Source organism: Macadamia integrifolia, chromosome 5, assembly GCF_013358625.1.
Source record: "Macadamia integrifolia cultivar HAES 741 chromosome 5, SCU_Mint_v3, whole genome shotgun sequence".
Classification (NCBI taxonomy): domain Eukaryota; kingdom Viridiplantae; phylum Streptophyta; class Magnoliopsida; order Proteales; family Proteaceae; genus Macadamia; species Macadamia integrifolia.
This window is the reverse complement of record NC_056561.1, coordinates 43772202-43796114: the sequence shown is the minus strand read 5'-3', so window position 1 is coordinate 43796114 and position 23913 is coordinate 43772202. Positions and strand designations below refer to the sequence as shown.

At 37.3% G+C, this 23913-nt stretch overlaps 2 protein-coding genes across 2 annotated transcripts; one reads left to right on the top strand and one right to left on the bottom strand.

Moving 5' to 3' along the window:
* Window positions 1-501: 501 nt before the first annotated feature.
* On the bottom strand, window positions 502-10588 carry LOC122078662. Its single transcript, XM_042644748.1, has 14 exons — window positions 10300-10588; window positions 10111-10204; window positions 9869-9985; window positions 9379-9476; window positions 5492-5575; window positions 5182-5315; window positions 4986-5058; window positions 4849-4894; window positions 4280-4389; window positions 4076-4183; window positions 3916-3975; window positions 2481-2542; window positions 1712-2027; window positions 502-955 (listed from the first exon to the last, which is right to left on the bottom strand). The coding sequence occupies exons 1-14, from the start codon at window positions 10375-10377 to the stop codon at window positions 743-745; spliced, it is 1593 nt and encodes a 530-aa protein (XP_042500682.1). The 5' UTR covers window positions 10378-10588; the 3' UTR covers window positions 502-742.
* Window positions 10589-18055: 7467 nt separating this feature from the next.
* Window positions 18056-20454, top strand: LOC122080408 (transcription factor bHLH137-like). Its single transcript, XM_042647371.1, has 7 exons — window positions 18056-18613; window positions 18695-18838; window positions 18928-18993; window positions 19600-19668; window positions 19766-19837; window positions 19922-20047; window positions 20157-20454. The coding sequence occupies exons 1-7, from the start codon at window positions 18128-18130 to the stop codon at window positions 20250-20252; spliced, it is 1059 nt and encodes a 352-aa protein (XP_042503305.1). The 5' UTR covers window positions 18056-18127; the 3' UTR covers window positions 20253-20454.
* The last annotated feature ends 3459 nt before the right edge of the window (window positions 20455-23913 follow it).

Here is a 23913-nt window from a genome sequence, read left to right as displayed (position 1 = left end):
TTTTTTATTTATTTATTTATTTTTTAATAATAATAAAGGTCTTCTCTTGTTTCTACATGAAATTTTTCTCCCAAATACATTTTTTGCAAGAAATTGTGGACCGTGGTTTAAATGGTGCATGAGTATGCACAAAACCATTGCTGAAGTTGAGAGGGGTACAATGTAGACCATGCACAAAACCCTTCCCCTAATTTGTTTACATGGAACCTTTATTCTATGTCAAAGTCAAAACAAGGGTGAAAAATCTTATTTCATAGACTTCTACCCTATCTGAATCCCAACTTCTCTAAGTTTTGCCACCCAACCCTCTCCAACATGAAAGTTCCTAACTGTAGCTCGTCTCATTCGTCCCAGCAACCTACTGTGGCCACCTCATCTACTTGGACAGCTGAGGCACCTCAACTAATCAGATCCCCCGACCCCTCGAGATGCTTCTAATGTTGAGACAATAGCTGGTTTAATCGTGTGAAAATTTTACGAATCGGTGTTAGATACCAATGGTTTACAAGAAATAACAATTATTTGCCAATGTATAGGTTTTGCTAATTAATGTTATTCTTCATTGTTTCCTCCTGAAGCTGGGTTAGCACATGCACAATTGTGCTTGTGCTACCCCTTCGTTGGGTTTGGCTATCAAATTATTGTTTTGGAGAAAAAAAATGTATTTTCCAATGAATGTTCTTGATATGACATTACCCATTTCTTCTGCTTCCCCAATGTGTAATTAAAGCCCTTCCTTTCCTCAGCATGTATGCTCTTGGTTTAGGTTTGGAGGGTAAACAGTGTCAAAAACAACCCTTGCAAACACATGCCGGGTTTCTTGCAGGTTTCCCGAGACTAAGCTATCATAATCAATCTTCTTCCCTCGTTTTGGTACAAACCCCTTCTCCTTACCGCCTCTGACACACTCAAAAATCCTGCATACTCTTAAATACAATGCCAGTGGGATAAATACCTGAAAATCAAGACACAAAAATTAGCCCTACCGTTTAGAACCATCCATCACACCCAAATAAATGCACACAAAAAATTATACAGAATTCCAATAGGGCCAAACATGATAACAGTTACAGGTTACTGAGAAGAACCACCGAGGAAATCCAATAAAAGTGTAACCAACCTAGGTTTGCTTTTACAAGTATGGGAAACTCTCATTTTGGGACTGCAAAAGCTATAGAATGCAAATTAAACGCGATCAGAGAACTGGTTTGGAAGAATTTTCTTTTTTTCAACAATAATCTGCGCTTCATAGCAGCGATGATGTATGGAGCTGAATGCTGGGCGGTGAAGAAATAACATATATGCAAATTTAGTGTAGCTGAAATGGGGATGTTGAGATGGGTGAATGGTAAAATGAAAAATAATGACAATTAGGCTGATCTATGAGTAGCTACGACAAATGACAAGTGGATAGAATGTCGTTTGAGCTTTTGAGGTAGTAGTGATGATTCGGATTGAAGGAGCCAAAAAACTAAGGGCCAGCCTAAAATGACCTTAGGGGAACTGGTGAGGAAAGACATGCATAGCTCAGGACTGGTAATAAGTATGTCTTTTGAATACGGCTGATTGGAGAAAGAAGATCCATGTAGCTGAGTCCTTTTAGTTGGGATAGGGCTGACTGGACTGAGTAGAGTACTAAATGAAAAGTGCAACCATGGGGGAGGGAATGTGCAGAAAATAAAATTGTCTGAATGTGGAATTAGGTGCTTACCAGATCAGAGTATGGTGCCTGAGGATACCTTGCCATTGCTTGGGAGACAAACAACTCATCAGTCATCATACTCATAGATGCTTTCACTGATTTTGCAAGATCCTTAACTTCACCCATCAATGCTTCATCAGTGCCCAGATTCTGATCTTCAAGTAGTTCACTGAACCTTGGGTCATGTGGTAGAGAGATCCTCCTTGCTATGTTTACAGCTTCTAAAAGGTCTCCACCATTGTGAACAGCAAGGGCAAAGGTTGCAACTGCTAAAGGATCCCTTGTTTGGTCCACCAGTGCTTTATGAAATGCTAAGACTCCAACCCTGCAAGCGTTCACCCATATTCCCATGTATCACTACTGGCCAAAAAAGAAAAGAAGAAAAATATGGACCTGTGCAAAACAATTTAAGAGAAGGATGATGTGGCAATTTGCATGGTTGGATATCTAGCGAATGAATTAGATTAGAAACACCAAATTTCATACTCAATTTGATAACATACTCATCAATATCATATAAACAACCATGTAATGGCATGCACCTCTCAGCAGTCCTGTATTATTCAATAATTTGTTCTTACCACATCACCAACTCTATTTCGGCTGAAACTTGACAAGTGAACTGGGAGGGACAAGTGGTCCACAAAATTTCAGTCAGGCAGAACTAGGTGGCCACCCATAAAACATGCTCCCAAAATTAAATCGAGAAAAGAAAATGCATAGTAATAATGTAACACATAAAGGAAAGTAAGCATAAGACCATTGACAAAGTTCTTACCATAAGCTACTATGGCATGGTCTGTCAGGTGCCAGAAGTCTATCCAGGTTTAATAACAAAGACTGCAGACAAAAAAATAAATGAGTAAATATCCACTGGGCTAACTAAAAATATGCTTCATCTTGCTGCCTTTCATAAGAAGCTCACTATTACTAAAGCCTAAACACAATCCATAAAGCAAAGAAAACATGAAACCTTCCCCCCATGTGATAGGACAATAGAACATTACATAGGATCAAAGCATTTTATGAAATAACAGTGATTGGTCATCCAGGAGGCAGCAATATCAATGACAGATGAAACTAAAGAACCTTCTCGAGTGCTATGAGTGGGAAAAAAAATGTGAGTATCAACAATGTTTTTTTACAGATCTGGTTAGTGGATTCAACTACAAAATACAGATTACTGCAGCTTGAGTAGGTACAAATAGTTATGATCTAAGCAATCTCCCTCTTCTAGTTAAGTAAACATAGGCTCAGTAACAAAGGACATATCTGAAATAGCAACATTAAAAAAAAAAAAAAAATAATAATAATAATAAATAAATAAATAAATAAAACTACTCTATGTAGTGGATTTCATAATTAGTGACATGTGATTTGTTTCTAACATAATTTACTTCACATAAATATGAAATACGCAATACAAAATGGAACATTAGCAGTGAAAAATGGTGCACGTATACATGGAGAAACAGTGACATTCAACATACCAAAAAAACAAATTGTAATAAAAGAACTTGAACCAAGAACTTATCAGAGAGGGGATGGGGACCAAGGTTAGTTGCATCAGAAATAAATAAGATAATACCCTCACCATTTTATTTGTCAAGGAAAAATCTTTTGCAACATTCTAAAGGGCAAATATTACATTCAATGAGAAAACTTCATCCATAATTATTAATTCAGTTAATATTCTGATGGGCACGAAAGCAACATATTCAGCCAACCTTCTATAGAACTGAAATCTAACAGAGTCATGGCAAAAGAGTCTGCCTTTCCATTTATTGGCCCTATAGTATAACCAAGGTCAAAGGAGAGTTAAAAGGCGAGTCTTTGTGTGATGACCAATGACCATGGCCAAAGGTGAGTTAAGAGACCAAAAACACAAACAGTTAGATGATACTAATCCAACAAAAAAATGCATATCAGAAAAACAATACATAGTTGATATTAGCAGTACCAGATTATATGAAACCTATCAGATGGTGGACCCATCTGCCCAGCACGAGTTTCAAATATAAGGTATTCAATTTTTGGCAATTGAAAATTGCTAAAAAGAACAGAATTCTCAAAGCTTATACCTTCTAAGAATTTAAATTACAATTTTTGGCCGTAAGTTATATAAAAGATTGCAAGCAAATAGCAGACAGCATACAGAAAAATAACAAAACGAAAATGAAAGCAATCAAAAACAGTAGGTAATTTGCACCTACCAGAAGCATGTTGGTTCTCTTATCACGTCTCCGAAAACCTTGAGAAACAAAATATGATGCCTGTGGTTCAGCTACATCACATGATCTTCTGAAAACGCTGTAGTGTGGATTCTAATTACTCCAAAACAGAAATCACACCGATAGAAAAAAGAGGTCTTACTTGAATTGGTAGAAGTATCTCTAGGAGCCCAAATTTCCATAATAATCTCAAAGAAGCTTCTGCAGACCCAAAGGCCATCATATAATTCATTTCCATGAGAAGCCTTCCCTGCAGAATTTGAAGCCACGAAACATGGTTAGGCACGGATTTAAGATTCAGGGTGCAACATTAAACTGTAAAGGTAAATTAAAAAATTTCCAACACCTTGTCAAGTTTTAAAACCAAGCACGATAAGTTCTTCACACAATGAGCTGTCTCCCTTGAAAAACAGAACCCTAGACGAGCTGCAATTCTGATCGCACGTAGAATTCGAGCTGTGAAATTAGTATATATAGAGATCAGATGCCAATCTTGGAATATATGGGTAAATAATGGCAAGCAGCTTTTAAAATTCATTGAGCTTGAGGCTAAAGATGAGGCAACCACTTAACGCACAACCGAGGATTGAGTCCCGTTCTGAAGACTTTGCCCCAAATCTTAATGAAAAGCATGGTTCTTTGTCATATATTTGAGATTTCAAAGATATTGTTTTGGAAAGCAATATGGGTGCAAATAAAAGAATAACTTCTTAAAGTAAACTTATAAATAAAAGACATGCCTAGACTGGGGCTTTGTTTGTTGTCTTATTGCATGTTCTAAACCTTTCTAGGTCCTATTTCATGTTAGCACTTTCACCTATTAGAACACCGATTGCAATATTATGAAGGTATCAACTACTGTATTGCACAAACTAATGAGTGAGCAACCATGCTAAATGGCAAACATATACTCACCACAGTCCTCTTGGAAAGACGTACCAGCAGGTATTACAGTCCGAACCTGCAAAGCAAAGAGAAACTTAGCACAAACTATACTCAACATGCCTTTAGCGTTTCAATGGAAGTCAAACTGACAAGAGATACATGCACACTTTAGCTTTTTTAATATCTTCCATGCCTCCCATGTAATCATATACTAGATTTGCATATGGATCAAACATCATCCTGAAAAGAGAAGAGTATTTAGAAAATATACAGAAGGAAATCATAAATGTAAATGACCAAGAAAGACAATAGAAGAAAAACTATAAGATCTCTGACATCCAAGCAACAAAAGCCAAATCAAACCCATTAATTGTGAAATCCCGTTGCAAACAATTTCTCCAGCGAACATAGTCATGCTCGTCACAACCAGGGGGTCTTCTGGAAAAATTCCCCAAGCTCCGCCAAGACTTTCTTTCAGATGTGCTAAAACTTGACACCTATTTTAAAAAGAATTCAACTCCTTAGAAATTGACATAGATCATGGAAAGAAGATTGGATTTGCAGAGGATAAAATCCCTATAAAGAAAAATGAACCAAGTTTGATTTCTTCTCCTTAAGAATTAAAAAAATAATAATAATATAAGTGCTTGAAAATTGATCAGAGAAGACAAACCTCCACAATGGTATCCTTAACATGTACATGACAGATGGGAAAACGTTTTCCAACTATTTGACAGTGAGAAAATAATCTCATAACCTGCAAGAACCATTAAAAGTCTGTTAGTAAATTTCACCCAAGTGGTTCCTACATAAGACCACACAAAAAATTGGTTATAATTAACAAGAGAACAATGTTGAGAGCCTGTCTACACAGGGACCGTACAAGACCTTCTCCCCTCCAAAAAAAAAAAAAAAAAAGACAGCTCGTTACCATAGTTGGAGTGGCAATGCCAAATTGATTTCAGAGACCATTAGACTGGGCCATAGTGAGTTTGGATTCAGGAAAAATACAATATAGTAGAATTCAGATATAACTAGGTAAGATTGTTGAAAGATAATACTATACACAATAGAAACGAAAAAAATAGGAAAAAGTCAAAATAACATGACAAAGGTTTGCAAATAATTGCCCTAGATACAAAACACACAAATTCTGTACATTTTCAAAGAATATGGCACTTGGTATATTTTTCTCAAGTCAGGTAGGGATGCAAATAATACACAAATTTACTGACCATAGACCTGGTATAGCTATTCCAGTGGGTTTTAATTTCTCAGGTCTTCTCTTTTTATCCAATCCTTCACATTCCTTTTAATTTCTCAGGTCTTATCTTTTTATCCAATCCTTCACATTCCTCATAGTGGAAGGCAATTCTTCATTGTCAGATCATAATATAAAAGATAAAGATTTTTTCCTTGGTGCTCAATCAAGACGATAAATATTTCTTTTGCAACTTCTCAGAACCCACCAACCAGTGCTTGAATATGAGAGAAATCGTTCCATTCTTATTTTCTTTATTGCTTTTCATAGAGTTCAGAATCCTCTTCATTCTCTTCTCTGGTGGTTTTACTGAACCAGCAAAGAAACTAGCTCATCCAACACTTAAAAACAGAGGAAGTGGAAATCGAATGGCTTCACTAACAATATTTGGAATCACTTTTTGTCTTTACATTTTAACATTAACTTAAAATTCTTGACAATGATAATATCCCAAATAGATGAATCTGAATATTTTCAAGAAAATGTTTCATATTTTTTAAAGAGTAGCACCTCACTTGGGCAAACGCCTTGCCTTGTACACCCTCACCTAAAGAGAAATTAGGCTCTAATGCCTTAATTACACCTATTTCTTCATGTATGAGCCACAAAGATCACAGCTTTAAAACCTTAAATTTCATAAAAGTAGAAGTTTTATCCTATGTCAATATAAAAATGATAATCTCCCCAATTTTTTCTGAACATATCTTGGGTTTCCTTTTCTAGTTAAAATTCGATACATTTATAAGAAATGGGGACTTGGGAGGAATGGAACCACCACAAAAGCCCTCATGAAAATCTCATATTGTGCTTTAGTTTAACTTCAACTCCACAGCGTCAATTAGATAAGTGAATTAAACAAAAATAAGGTTTGCTAGGTATAAAAAGAACAACCCAGTGCATGAGGCTCTCGCTACTGCAGGGTCTGGGAAGGGCAAATGTACACAACCTTACCCCTTGCTTTGCAAGAGGGCTGTTTCCAAGCAAAAATAAGGTTGACTAGGTATATTCGCCCACAAAAAACAAAATTTTGCTAGGTATGATTTTAAGGAAAAACCCCAAATAAGACAAATTATAGGTTTGTCTCTCAAATCAAACAAGTATAAATCTAAACACAGAATTATGTTATTCTATATGATTTCAAGGTTTGACAAAACACTTTTAAAGTGAGCAGGAGTAAAAACGCCAGTGTTCAGTCAAAGATCTCTTTGCAGCAACAAGGGCCATGCCTCAGCTATGCTCTAGAACTTATCAAGAAGGCATAAATCTGAAGAATCTATTTTGATATTGAGGCAAATCTGTTCTGGGATTGAGGCCTTAAAGTCGATATATTTTGCCTTACCGAAAGAAATTTTCTCTTTAAACTATTGAAACACACTAAATATGGAAATTGAGGGGGCCCTCAGGTGTGAGGGTGTTAGGTAAGTGCCAAGTTGGAGCCATACGGTATTCAAGCCAACGCATGGTGGGCTATTTGATTCGTCGGCTATTTGATTATGAATTGATGACAATGAGGGGCATCTCCTCTGGGGGAAGGTGATGTAGATAAGTTAGTTAATGGCCTTATTTTATTGCAAATAAACCTCGGGTTGGGTTATGTATGTGTTGAGCCTTTGTTCCCATGGGTTTTTTTTGTAATGGGCCTAAAATATGAGTAGAAAATAGGAAAATGGGATTTAATTCATTAGCTTAGTTAGAGTGGGCTGGTAGTAGTTTAGTTTATTAATATGTCTTTTATTTAATCATATTTGTTTTGGGATAAGATACGATACGTAAGAGAAGTAGGGTTTCTGTTTCAGTTTAGAGTCTAAGTAGGAGTTTTATTATTTTCTTTTAAATACTTGCATCAACTCAATGTTTAGGACAAATTTGAAGAATGAAGAATTGAGTTAATGTTTGAGAGCCTTAGGGCTGTGTGTGATTCTCCCCCCTCTATCTTTATGCGATTTCTCTCCCCCTGGTTGGATTTGTGCAATTGTACGATCCCTTCTTATTCATTCTTTGTCTCTGAATTTGGTTTATATTGGATTTAGTAAAGATTCTGCCTGGGATTTGATCACTTGTGATTCGATCTTACATTAATTGGTATCAGAACTGAATCCCTTGCTCTACTAAAACACAACTCCCTTCACCTCCCACAGTAGCGATGCGACTCCCTTTCTCTCCCACTATGGATCTAGACCTTTTATTGGATATCCGTCAACAAATGCAAGATATCTATCAACAAATGCAATTGATGCAAGAAAAGCTCAATGAGACTTAACGACATTGCATAGACTTCAAAACCATAGTACACTCTACCTTCAACTATGTGATCTCAGCCGTTGAACAACAGATAGACGAACTAGAAGATGAATCACCAGTGGTAGAAGATGAGATGACACCATTGGAAGTTGAAGATCAACTTGTGAGAAAATTTAAATTGATTGAACTCTTCAGTGAACCAATCGATTTTATTTTTCCGAGTCACTACTTCACCAATGAACTTTGCATCGTGGATTTCATAGCATTCGATCATGGTTTTGATGGTGACTTTATACAGGTAAAGATGGATATTGTCTATTGGTTTTGATTCTCCCGTTCTACAAAGTTCGTGGACGGGTTTTTCTCAACATCGGAGGAATTGATGTAGATAAGTTAGTTAATGGGTTTAATTTATTGCAAATAAGCCTTGGGTTGAGTTATGTATGTGTTGGGCCTTTGTTCCCATGGGTTTTCTTTGTAATGGACCACTTTAATGGGCCTAAAATATCGGTAGAAAGTAAAAAAACGAGATTTAATTCATTAGCTTAGTTAGAGTGGGTTGATAGTAGTTTAATTTATTAATATGAATTGAGTTAATGTTTGAGAGCCTTAGGGTGTGTGTGATTCTCCCCCCTCTTTCTTTATGCAATCTCTCCCTCTGATTGGATTTATGCAATTGTGTGATCTCTTCTTATTCATTCTTTCTGTCCATGAATTTGTTTTTTATTAGATTCAGTAAAGATCTTGCCTGGGATTGGATCACTTGTGATTCGATGTTACATCATTAGGAGGTAAATTTCTATGCCAAATTAGTCTCAACTCTTAAGTGGTATCTAATCCAATATAGCGAGGCAACCCCCACCTTACAGGGCACAAGGACCCTCACTGGATCAAAATATGATAAATAAATGTGGGCCATATATATTAACAAAACCAATAGCTAGCCTATAAATAGAAAAAACTAAAGCATTTAGACATTAATAGTACCAAATTTGACATCGCACAACATTGCGCAATAGTCATCAAGGAAAGAAAAACCTGATAAAGAAGGATGATACCTCTTTAAGTTCAGCCGAAGTTATAACATCAAAGTCTTTAGGTGTTCTCCTAAGAATGAGATCCCGCACACAACCTCCAACAAGATAGACCTCATATCCTACAGAAAAGAAACTGATTCTTTTAGTACTTAGTACACGTGAAAACAAATGCACCAGACACAATGAGAGGATGCAAAGGGGAAAGAAAACCATCCAAAACGTGTGCTATCGAACAATTAGATCTCTGAATGCTCTCCACTCAAAACAGAGGGTATCAAGGTTCAAAGTTGTCTTTTTTATGATGCTACATATGCATCTAATTTGAAGTTATAATTCTCACTGGTTCATTTATGACTGTCTCATTAGCAATAGCGCAGGCATTGATAGGTTTTTAAATTGATTCCTACAGGTTCTTCAGGGAGCAAATTCCCCCAAAACATAAAACTTGAGTAAAATTACGGATTGTCAAGCATCATTTACCTGCTTAACCATGTGGATTTGCATTCAATACCTTTTTTTCTGAGTCCATTTAGAACCAATCTAATCGGCTTTGCAATCATGGACGTCGTGATTCCGAGATCCTTAGAACTCAATTTCTTCCATTCCGGTGCCTTGGCATCACCATTTACTATTCAACCGAAAAATTCAAAGGCGTCAAAGCTATAGTAAGTTGGAAAACATTATAAAGCTCAAGCTCCAAATAAGAAGTTCTAGCCTGAAAATCCTACATTCACATTCCTGTAAAAGACTCACCTTTTCCAAGAGGAGAAACAATGCCGTGACCTTCATCCTTGAGACCTTCCGGTACGACGACAGTTTCAACTGCTGCAGCCGAGCTTCTACGAACCTGCAAAGAAGAGGAGTGATAGTCGAGAAAGAGAGCTCAAATAGCGGAATTCACCATTAATGAGTAAACTAGGTTCTTCGGCATCAATAAGAAACCTTGGCAACACAGCAAAAGAGAGGACGATGGAGAGGCAAATGGCTTCGGCACGCAAAACCCAACCCCGCGACAGCCATTTACAGTTGGAGCTTTCACCATACCAAGATGGATGTTTCAGAAGTGAAGAACCGAAAAGATAAAATCGTCGAGAGCTCCTTACGAATTATTTATTTTCAAATTTGCCCTAAGTCGGCGGCCATGGTATGATGTTGGACAGTCCCGATCAACACTGATACTCTCTGATTGGGTGTTTTCTCTTCACCCACCACTTTTGATGGATTTTTTGGGTTGGATGGGATTAGGGGTGTCAACTCGTGGCCCGACCCGACTAAATTGATCGGGACCGACCGTTTATAGACCAGCCTGGCTCAGACCATTTATTAAATGTGTCGGGCTTGAGCCCGGCTCGTTTATAAATGGTCGGTCTCGGTTTTGCAATTTAGACCGTCGGGCGCCTGATCAAGACAGACCGAATAACGCCCGACCGAGACCAGCCTATTGTGCACCAACTTGGCCCGACCATTTAATGATTGTAGAATACCTATTTTACCCCCCCAAATTAAAGAATAAAAAGTAAAAAGTAAAGACATGTTCACATTTTAAATAATGGTTATATTTGGTATCATTTATTGATTCATTTTCATTTTTTTGGGCTTGCATGAATGGGCCGGAATATAAGTGCACATTTTAAAGAGGGTCCGTTTAACATTAAACATGTCCGTAGCCCAATTAAGGTCCGACTAAAGCCCGATTAAAGTAGCCCGATTATAGCCCGAGACCGACCGACCGAATATAAAGTGTACCATGCTCTCAATAACTAAGCCCGATTAGTTAAATGGGCGGACACGGTATAGCCTTTGAAAGTCTTCAAGCCCGATTAAACCCAATCGAAACCGGACCGGCCCGACCGGTTGACACCCCTAGATGGGATGATGGGAGTGAGAGTCTGAGACTCCTTGCCTCCTCGGCTCATAGGGTGTCAACGGCCGGTTCGGTTCGGTCACATATTCTTTTCTGCAATTTAACAAATATTGGTTTGGTTTGATTTCAGACTGATAGTTATCGATTCGGTCGGTTTTGGTTCTTTAACATTCTAATTGGTCCCTTGCTATTTTTATTACCTACTCGGTCGTGTTTTTCATAAATTTAAAAAGAAAAAGTACTAAAAATTTAATTTTTATCAAGTTATCGGTTGAGTTAAATCCATTTCGATCTAATAGTTTCCGTTTCATTTTTTGATCAGGTTATGTAGTTTGTTTCGGTTCCCTTAACAAGCTCACATTGATCCGATTTCGTTTTAGTCAGGTTCGGCTTTGATATTTCACATAGAATTATAATAAACAACAATTTTATTGCTCTATTGGTTTTTATCGTTCGATTTGATTTTTCATTTTCGATTGGTCCATTTGATCTGGTCAGTTCATTTTTATTGATTTTTATATAGTTCAAACAAGAACTTATTCGGTTCACTTTGGGTTGACCAATCATATTTGGTTGGCCCAGTCGGTCTGAACTGGAATTTGACACCCCCACTAATTGAATAGGAGTTAGGTCTGATTGTTTCATTCATCTCGTGTGGCCTCTATTTTGACATTCCTAAACTCCTCAAACAGATAGAAAAGGGCATTTTGAAATTCGTCCTGTGAGGCTTCTTGCCTCCTTGTGGGGCACTATAAACTCTTAGTGATTACCTCGCACCAAAAAAAAAAAAAAAAATTGATACAAGGCCTCTAGTTGGATCAATTGATATGGGCCTTCCCCTATGGTTACCAGACCAGGGATCAAGTGAACTCAAATTGGAATCAGATTCTTTCAAGTGCATCAGTGCGTATTCGATGGCCAAGGATGCATGTTTAGATACTGCCAGCCATTCAATGCGTGTTGGATGCACTAGGCACTAGAGAGGATCCCGATCCACTCGAACCCAATCCAATCTGACTTAAATTTCAGAAAGAGACATGGGATCTTGATTTGTTGGCCCAACTCAAATTGCATCTATGCCTGTTGTTTTTAAAATATTATGCCTTACGTAATGGCTTACCCTCCTATATACGTCGATACACTTTCTCATGGTCTATACATCATTTGGTAGTCCTGAATTTTCAATATCTTCTTTATCAATTTTTTTTTTCTTTCAATATATTAATTTGCCATGTGGCGGACTTGACTTTGACTCTTTGAGTATCTGGCCTAAGTGCTTTGGAGCCCTATAGTTAGTTGAGTGTGGATCAGGTTCTCGTACGGTCTGATCCATAAAGATGGAATCCACCATAGGATTTTTCTTTGGATGGATTCCATCTGTGTTGATCAGTCCCGTATGAAAACCTGATCTGCTCTGTACTCAATTGAACCATTGGACCATGCATTGCACCACTTCCTTTTCAATTAAGCCAGTTTGGTTCGGATCGCCCCTCTTCGCCAAACCTCCTCATAGTTGTGTACTCACTAACTGGGATCTTACCCTAACTTACCATTAGAGCCAGGTTTGAGCTTACCTGGTTCAGCCCAGGGCCCTTCCATGGCAATTGTAATATTAATGGGCCGAAGAAACAATTCTAGATCCTAGTATCATAGTTGGATCAAACTCTGCGGAACCCAATCGGCAAACAGTGATGCTTGAAAATTGTACCACAGAATTCCGACGGTGATATATGTGGATCCTTGAAATCCAAGAATAGAGAGGGTTATAAAACATGGTATCGGGTATTATATCGGTCAATGACAGTATGAATCAGGGGATAATCTGGGTCAGATTTTGTAAAACCCCAAGCCAACCATAGATCCCCTTAACACAACTTAAGCCAACCCAACTCGAGATCAGGCTGGGGTATCGCAGTTGGGGCCCAGCCCTATCACGCTCAATCCAGCCCAACCCAGCATAGCCATGATTGACCTTCATTGGGTCAAGATGGTCTAACCCTATTTTTTTGTCATTTCAAGGCCACGCAAGGTTGGGCTAGTCCTCTTTTTTTCAACTGACGGTATGATATTGTTATCTACCTCAAACCAGATCTTGTCTACCTTGAACGCGAAATCTCAATCCTAACCCAACTTGTGGTTTGAAAAGGCCAAGAAATAGGTGGGATCATGGTCCTGGAGACATGGTCTAAATATTAGGTATTGGTATTAGATTGATACGGGGATAGTATTGATTTGTACTAAATAGTTTTTGATACAGGGATAGTATTGATTTGTACTGGATAGTTTTACGCTCAAGGATACATACATTTAGGGGTATTTGGTAATTATATCCTCATGTTCATATTATTTATCTATCCAATATTGATTAGATATCATTGTATTAATGTCAGTTGATGTCGATAGGAATTGACTGATACCGAAAACTATGCAAGGAGACAAAAAGAAAAAAAAAATGGAGGAAAACATTACACCCAAAGAAAGAGTGGGTAGGAGACATTCCGCAGTGTCCTAAGTTAATACGGAGGTTAATTAGGGCACACATGGACATCAAGAGTGATGAATTTTTAGGGTTTTAGATGGTGGGGGTTTGACTTTGTCACCCATTGTGTCCAGACTCTAGGCATAAGAGTTGCGTGATGAAAGAACATTCTTTACCAAAAAAAAGTGATCAAAGAACATTAATTTTCAAAAAAAAAAAAAAAAAAAAAAAAAAAAAAAAAAAAAAAAAAGAGAAATCAGAACGTGGCAATATCAAATTATGTAAATCCGTCTATCTACTCATGGTAGATCTTTAATATTGATGGGCCATATCATTTGTACATATTGGGAGACGTATCAATGTTGTTTTCATCACATGATATGATCCATCGAAGTTATTATAATGGGAAAAGACGGTTGATTGGTCCACCATCAACTTTAGACTTTGGAGGCATATGCTCTCTACCTGTTCTAAGATGTACCTGGTCGGTCATTAATTTGCAAACGTTTTCCATATGCACGTAGCAAGGAAGCAAACTCCTCTGTCTCGCATTCAATGTGCATTCATCGACATCCATGGCACCACAAACTTTACACAGTTTCAGACTTCATACTTTTGTTTTTTGGTAAACAGACTTCATACTTCATTCTCCTCTACCCTAGACATATGGGGTGGTTAAGAAACCACACTACCCTTTCATTGGTCCCACAAACAAGGCTAAACGACTTAGTAATTGTAGAAACAAAATCCTAAAACGATGCAGAAAATAAATGAAAATTACAAACAATGATCACACAAAGAACTGTAAGATTTACATAATTCGGCAAGATTGACTCTGTCCACTATGAGATGAGATCATACTTCACTATCAATGGAGAATAGACTTACAACCGTTCATTCTCAAATCTATCTAAGATTGTTTATAGAGAAAGAATCATCACTAAAAATGTATAGCAGACCGAACCCTATACATAAAATTTACTGAAAACCCTAATCCCAAATCCCCCCCCCAAAAAAAAAAAAAGTGGGGGCAAGGCTTCCAACCAATTTACCCAAAATTGTCATAATTTGAGAAAAATCACCAGTACTTCTTAGATAAAATTGAAATTAAGAATAATCCCACCTTTGCGCACAAACAATAGAATATAAGACATCGTTTCAACTAGGAAAAAAAAAAGGATACAAGACTTCGTATCCAAACACAAGCAATAGCCCTAGTACGAATACTATTTCATAAGTTTTTCTCTACCAAAAGTTCAGGAGATTATGATTATTTATTGACCTACCTAATGTGGTCCATATGGTTTATCTATCCATACTTGAAGGCTTTGTGTATAGTTTCCATGATGACATGTTATTTCCACCAAAAAAAAAGACATATATATGTTATTTTGTTTCCAGAAATTGTCTCTCTAAAGTCTATGCACTATTAATGGCAGATTTTAGATCAGGTCGTTTGATCTACACATGGAATTCACTCAATATTTTTTTTCTTATAATAGGTTTTCACATAAAGCGGATTCCAAGTGTGGATCAAACATTGTACGATAATGGTTCCCATACTAGGAGTTGATCCAAAAGTGTCCGTAAAAGTGGAAATACATGTCACTTTACGTATGACTAGATTCCACTTTGTTTGCTTGAGCTTTGTTCGATTTTGTTAAGGTTATGAACAACCAATAAACATCCCATAGGGGTTAGGATTGCTATACAAAAGCATTTTTCGGCATTGCAAATTCCATTATGTTTGGGAGGAAATCAAAACTTAATTTTCCTTTTGTTCGAATCTATATACACTCTTTCTAGAGAAAGTTTTGGTACACCTGTTGGTGTAATCAGCCATCATCCTCAGTTCCTAAAACATGCATTGCCACTATTGGATGAAGTGGAACCCTCCCCTTGTTGCGTGATACCCTCTCTTGCCCATCCGTAGGCTGCGGTTAGGGGATTTTCCTTCACCATGGCGGAAAGAAGCTCAATTTTCTATTTGTCATAAACATAATTGAAAAAATTAGGTTTCCAACTCGGCGTATCATCAAAACCTGGTGTATCAGGCACAACGGCATATTGGTAGAGATCGTGATGGCTTTCCCCTTGATTGCAGAAAACTTGATTTTCTAATTATGATTCATACTGAAAGAATCAACTTGATCATGTTTTGTCAATTTTTTCACTCATTCTACCAAGTAAAAACCTGATTTTCCAATTAGGATCATTGAAAAAGGAAGATTCATATCAATTCACCAAGGGGAGGTATGAATGCAAAACTGGCTATGACAAGCCCGAAAGCTACTTGTTGTTGCTACCTCAATTCGTCCGTCCATATATCCATTTATGGCTGTAGACATAATTGCATATGCTTCACGAGTCATTTTATTATGATGATCATTCAACGAAAGTACCCATTGATGGGATAGGGTCGATATAGGGCCCGTTTGATAACGTTTCAAGAAACGTGTTTCTGTATTCAGAAATGGCAGAAAATACAGAAAAGGCAGACACGAAACAAAAAACGTTTGATAAAACTGTTTCGTTTTACTTGTTTTCAAAAATAGAAATTGAAATTTCTACCTATTTATGGTTCAAGAAATGACCCAGGAGAAACAAGTAAAACTTGTTTCGTCATTTTTGGAAACGACTCGTGGCCATTCTTTCGCTGGCTACTATCGACTTCCAGAAACATGACTTATCAAACACCTTCAATTCCATTTTTGTTTTTAGAAACGGAAATTTATGTTTCTGTCGTTTCTTGAAACAGAAACGGCAGAAACGTTATCAAACGGGCACATAGATTGGCCTAAGTTAGACAAAATTGCTTATTTTTAAGTTTGTCTCGAATTCTTGATCCATTTCCACATATTTTGGTGGTGATCCGAACAGGAAATTTGTTAAGATCTGTGATGGAAGCAGAGGGGTTGGGCCGATAGGCCCAAGCTCGGAGCCCAACACTGATCTTGTATGGGGTGCGGGGGGCGATACGGTTCAACCTGATCGATTGTGACCTGATGGATCTATCTGTGACTTGGAGGAATATATACTGTACTATCGTCTGGTTAAGCAAGTCATTGTAATTTGAGGGGTTTTTCGAGCTAGAATTTCAGAGCGAGTTTTCTCGCCATTGTTTGGGTGTAAACTCTCTTCTACATAGTGAAACATCTTCTTCGCCCAAGGACGCAGCACACTACATTGGTGTGTGAATTTCGTTAAATCTGTGTTGTGCGAATCTATCTTGATTTATTTTCGTATTTGTTGGTGTTTGCTATAACACCTATAATTTTCATTATTTTTTTTTTTACCTTATTACCCTTTGTCCATATCGATCCAATGATACATTATCAGCTGAGAATTGGGATCGAACAAAGGCAATACTAATCCAATCCATTCTGACAGGTCCGATTCCTCATACCATACTTGGGGAGAGAGAAAAGAGTGGGGCCGGGGGGATGCCTTACTGGACATTGGATTCTCAAGGATAGCGATCATGTGAAAGTCCTGTCCAGCATCTTATTTCAATTGATAGCCAAAACGGTATATAATTTGATGAAGCTTCTTTTATCTGCTTTCCACTATTCCATGCTGCCTTGAATGCCATAAATAGCATAGTATAACTGGCGACTTCTGCCTTCTGCCACAAAATGGCCAAGCTAGCTAGGGCCTACCCATATGGGATAAGAGCCGTGCTTCAACCTTCTTACCACACTACTATCACTAAACATCCAAGGGGCGCCAAACCCATAGGGGATAGAGCTATTCTTTTACCTTCTATCCTTAATTAATTGGTATTAATATGGTTACACGTATGAAGTCCGGGTTCAAAGGCGTGAAGAAGGCAAGATATACCGTTTTAAATGTAATCATTCTTGCTTCATGTTTTTTAACAATTGCCTAGCGTGCGCAACTGGTGAGTTGTGGTGAGCAAAAATTTCATGTTTAGGTGTCAAGCTCAAGTTCCAGGCAACATAATCAACTTGCTAATTTTGATAAACATTCTAACAACTATGAGAAAAGTTTCAGGGATCCATATTGATATCAAAATTCGATTCCGAGCCTGATTCAATTTTTTTTAAAAACACGTGTTGCTTGTGTGGGCCATCTATTCAGTAGGCCATGGTTGATCTGTTGGCTGGCAAAGCTACAGAAAGAGAGAGTTGCGTACGTTGAACAAGGTTTCCTCAAATCTATCTGGTTCTGGTTGCCTAGAAGGATATATACAACCATTTATCTAGTTTCCTTATAATTAATGGAAATCTTCCCACGGTATGCCAAACATTTCACGTTTCTTTTCTGGGGAGCCAAACTACATTTTATCCTTTCACAACTTCTAAAATTGAAAAGAGACAAAGCAAAGGAAATAAAACAAGGGCAACATTCCAGTCCAAAACAAAGCTTGACTGAGAGAAAGGGCGGAGAGACTCACTGATAAGACCATGAATGCAAAGAATCTAGCAACAAACTCTCTCTCTCTCTCTCTGTCTCTCTCTAGAGGTCTTTATTATATAAACCTGGGCTCGTCTTATTTGTCTCACCCCACATCTTCCTTGACTGCTACTTCTCCAGTTCTCTGTCTATCTAGTCTTTATTATCTTTCGTTCTCAAGAACAATGGAAGACTTTTCAGACCAATGCTCTTCTTCTCTTCTCCACTCCTATTGGTTTCCAAAATCTCCCATTTGGATCCCACCAAACTTATCAGACTTTGGAGACATCGAGGATAGTTTTTTCTCATGTTACTCGTCTCATCCTCATCAAAATGTTGCTCTTGATGTAACAGTTCATGAAGAAAGTTGCTTGGAAAACAAAGACAGAATTTTCTGTAATGTTGATAAAGAACCTTCAGTGATTGAGCCTCAAACTTGTGATCTAGTAACTCTGAAGAAAACCCAAATGGATAAGGGGAAGAAGGGCCACTCCAAAGTAAGTTGTTATTGTTCTTCCTTTCTGAGTAGTCTTAATTTTTTGCTTTAGTAGTTTCATTTCTAAGATTTGCTTGATTAGGATGTGACACAAGGTAAAGACAAGAAAAGAAAGAAATGTGATCGTACGAATGAGAAGAAAGATAATGAGGGGTCCCCTACAGACTATGTTCATGTAAGAGCGAGGAGAGGGCAAGCAACAGACCGCCACAGCCTTGCAGAAAGGGTAATTAATAAAAACAATAAATTCATATACCCCACTGAGCCTCCACACTATGAGAGCTTTATAATGATTTTTCTTTTCTGGGTTTTCAGGTAAGAAGAGAGAAAATTAGTAAGAAGATGAAGCAGTTGCAAGCTCTTGTTCCTGGTTGTGAACAGGTTGAGATTTCAGTTTTCTTTCTCTTCAAGCTTGAGGGGGATTATTTTTCGGTTTTCTTTCCCTAAGTATAATTTCACTATTTGCCACATGGCAAAACATGGATTGGTGAACCGGACAAACATGTCATTGGTACAATTTCAACTTAAAATGAGTAGAAGAGGGATTGAGATCAAGTTCTCGTATAAGTTCGAACCATTCATGTACGTTTTGATCCAAACTGATGGAATCCACCTCAGAGTTTGTCTTTGAATGGGTTCTATTTATATGGACCAGACCGTACGATGACTTAATCCACTCTCTGGAAGAGGTAGCTAAAATTACAAAAGATGCCATTTTGTATTTTATGTTTCATTTCCATTTGATGAAATTTTGGTAATTTTACTAAAACTTTGAATTAGAGTTTGAGAAACTTTCCTCATTTACTGTGGACTAAAATTTGATCATTGAAATGTATGCGGGGTCCTCTATCATAATGACTAATCCACATATTGCAAAGTGGCAAATAGTGAAGGGTATTAAATAGGTAAAGTGACACCTAGGAAGCTTTTTTTTCTTTTCTTTTCTTTTTGATGTTTTGATCATTAATGTGGTTTGATTGCTAATAGATAAACAGCAAGGCCTTTGTATTGGATTCAATAATCAACTATGTCCAGTCCCTACAGAATCAAGTTGAGGTTATAATTCCATAATTCAACTATTTTCTTAGTTATTTTTGTTTAAATAAATGAGAAGTAAGGAAATCATTAATGGTGTTTCAATTCCTTCTTGCAGACCCTCTCTATGAAGCTTTCTTCTGTGAATCACATGTCATATGGATTTGAGGAGGACTTGGCTCATTTCATGGTAATGTCATGAAATCCTTTTCCATATTCTTTTCCTTTGGACCATTAATTATGATAATTAACTTCCATAATTATGCAATTCCAGAAACTGGGTAGTTTACCTGAAGCAGCAACTACCTTCACCACCATATTACATAACTACCCTACTATGGACAGTTCAGTTTGCTTGACACAGCTGCAACAAGGGCAGAGGCCCATTGTCTTCTGCAAGGTATAAATGATCAGAATAAACCCAGTAATTTCCCAAGATTTTTAGAGTGAAAGATATATAAGATTAACAAAACCAATATCTTAAATAGAATATCATCTTCATTTTTCAGGATAATGAAGATCTATTCACTGGGGATATAGAGGACCAGAAGCAAATGCTTATAAATCAATCATCATCTGGCTCCAACAACTTCTGTTATTTCTAATCAATAATAATAATGAAGGTCCATTGAAGCGGCGGCCTCCTTCCTCTTAGAGCCCTTATCTATCCAAGCTAGTTCTTCAATGGCTGCCATTAAAATTTTTTTTCTTCCTTATTATGTTTTTCTATTCTTTTCAATTCTTGCCTTCCAAACATAACTAGTATTGTTTATTTAATGGAATAAAAAGGAGAATGTTGATTTGTTATTGCTTGTATGCTAAGAAATAGAATTGTGATGTTGCCGTTCATGGATGTAGGGTGTCAACCGGTCGGCCGGACCAGTTTTTGGTTAGTCTTAATCGGTCCACACCAGTTTCACTTCCCTCTGCAATTCATTAAGTGATCATATCAGAGACATAAACAGTCATGGATAATTATGAATTGAGATCCTTCCTAATAGGATAAGAGAATTTCTACTTGTAATTTCTCTTCATTGAATAATGGTTAATTTTATTCCAACAGTAAATCTGCATTATTTTCATCAATTTACGTCTATTTAGGTAATTAGGCCTCGTAGGCCAGGGCATGGATATGTTTCTATTTAGTCGGTCGGTTTCTTGTCTGTAATTGGACTAATTAGGATTTAAATGGATGAATTTATTGATTGGGAATAAATGGTCCTTAAACGGGTATAATCAGCTTAAACTGGTTAATTATGCTATAAACATTTGACAATATTTGATTATTGATCGGTCCTGATCGGGCCACCCTTGTATCTGGACTATACAATTATTAATTTTTTGATGCTTGAACTTGACACATTTAAGCAATCAACTGGACCAATGTTGAGCTTGATCAACTGACCAGTTCAAATAAGTGTGGGCTAACTTTTGACACGCCTACATGGATTTCAATTGCTTTATTAATGAAAGAAGCTAGATTAAGGGTAGAGTTAAGAAACTTGGCATTGGGATCAGATCAGTCCAGTCGATTCTAATTTAGATTAGATTGGTTCGAACTGACCTCGAAATTGGTATATTCTAAGGCATTTAGGTTTTTTTTTTTTTTTTTTGAAATCAATTGTCAGATCAAGAGAAGTTAGGATCAGCCTCAAGTCGATTCCTAATCGATTGATCTGATTCGATTTGAAGCTTTAGGGGGCAAATAATATAAGAGAATGCTATATTAATCCCTTTTTCTTGGGTGAAAAGTGCTATGTTTATTTGAGCTATGTTGCTTAAGGTTTTACGTCAGATGCCCAACTTATGTGTCATCCTTTCTTCTTTCTTTTTCGGAAAAGATTCTCTTTCCCTCCTATGTTCAGCCTTGTGATTAATGTATACTGTTAAACATAATGAAAGCTGGAGCCATGCCCAACCATCTCCAAAAATAATTTAGGAAAAATATCTTATTGCTTGAAAGATTTGTCACCTTCACAGGTGTTTTGTGAGGCTACATAATCATTCCATTTCATTTTAAGCCTAGTTTTGAAATTGTAGGTTTAATCATCAAAGCTTGGCAACCAATTTTCATGTATGGTCAGCCTCAACTTTCTCTTCCCATCATGTATATAGACAATGAAATTTGATCACTAATGCTCTCGTTGCGTTCAGAACTCATAATTGACTTTCTATTTTGTGGTAGAATCGGCCTCCCCCTCTTATTTCCTCTTTTCCGTGTTTAACTTAATATGTACAATTCATCCTTATTTTGTTACTAGAGTTAATATATAATTCTTCTTTTACCAAAATAATAATAATAATAATAATAATAATAATAATAATAATAATAATAATAATAATAATATTTCAAATGGGTTTGAGCTAATAAAAATTCTATTTCCATCATACATGAGCATGATTGACCAATTTACATCTGTTCGAGGAATACTAGGCTTTAGTGGTGTTAGTTTGAGCTTGAAAAAAAAGGGGCGGGGGATACCTTTTTTTTGGGGGGGGGGGGCTTGGGCTAGGATTTCTAACATATGGGACAATGCTTTAGTTGAGAAATCCCAAGCTTTTCAGTGTAAGGTCAGTTGGACTAGTCCAGGTTGAATTAGGTTTTATATCATTTGAGTCTAGGCAAAGAATCCGTACCCATATGCTTCTTCAGCTTTCTCTTATTCCTTTCATTGTTTTTCTTCTAATACAACAAATTCGAGGGCCAGGATATAGGTATTAGATCTCATCAGCTGTGTTCTACGTTGTTATTATTTTAATGATCTATTTCTTTTCCTTTTACTTTCTTTTTTATTCTTGTCCTTGTTTGGGTCCATGTAGGATGTAGTGACGTCATTAAGTTGAGATAAAGTGATGTTGCTGTATTTTTTGAGATTTTAATAAAAAATAAAAACGTTTAATAGCTCCACATTGATTCAAAGGGCTCCCTCGTAGGCTTGGATACTTGTCTCTTTTTTTTTTTTTGGTGTCAGCTTGGGTACATGTCACGACTAAGGTTTAAAATTTTGTAGGAATTTCACATAAATGAAATAAAATGACTCGAAATTTCATTCAAATATTTTTTGTTTTGACTAGGGGTGCAAGCTTGGCCTTGACGGCCCGAACCTGCCCTGATCCGGAATAAGGACTGACCCGAATAATTTGGCCCTGAGGTCAGACCGACCCTGAAAATTTGGCCTTGAGTCAGGGTCAGGGCGGGTAAGAGTTGATGTCTTTGGCCCGCCAACCCGCCTTGAGCCCGACCCTGGTTTTTGGCCCTGATGTTGACCCTGGTTGTGACCCTGATGTTAATCCTGATTTTAACCTAATTTTAGATATTTTTTGACATTGACATATAAAAAAACCCTAATATGTCCTCTCACCAATCTCTCTCGCTTTCCTTTTGCTGCAAAAGTTCTACGTTTAATAATCGCTTCACTGATCACTCTCGGACGTTAGAGTTTCAATATCCCACCACATGAGTGCACATTGTGTCATTCCTTCGTCCCTTAACAGACATCACTGCATCGTTCGAGAAATCATCCGTAATGTTCTCCTCTTTGTTTAACATAACATGTAATTTGAGATCTTTGAATTGTTTGCCTTATTAGAATGATCTCTTTGTTTATTATGATAAATAGTTGAAATCTTTTGAATTGTTTGCTTTCTTAAGATGATTTCCTCTTTTTTTACCATAATAGTTAGAGTTATTTGTATTATTTGAAGGTTTGCTTTAGAATATTCTCCTCATGACAAGTAATTTGTGACTGTTTTTTTATCTCGTCTTTATTATTAATATTTTTTATTTTTTAGTTATTTCATATTTTATAGGGTTAGGATATACACAACTCTTGATGGCAAATGAGGGTCAGGATCAATCAGGGTCATCTCGGCCCTTGATGGTAAACCAAGGTCAAGGTCAGGGACAGGGCCAACAGGGTAATCTCGGTTCGGCCAGGCCCTGAAAAATTAGGGCCAATAAGGGCAGGTACGGGTTGGGCTTGGATTGAAGTTTTGTGGCCCTGAGTTAAGGTCAAGGTGGGTTTGGGCCCAGCTAAGGGGACTTAGAGTTGGGATAGTGTTTTAAGAAGCCTGGCCCAACCTGGCCCTGTTGCACCCCTAGTTTTGACAGTAGAGTGAAATTCGAAATTTAGAACAAAAGGAGGTCCGTGAAATAGTTATGGAGAATCCTAGTGACTTCTTGACCAAATACTAAATCTATCGTGAAAGAAAACGATCGCATCCCTTGGAGGAACCTATCTAGCTCATCAAACCCATATATATTTG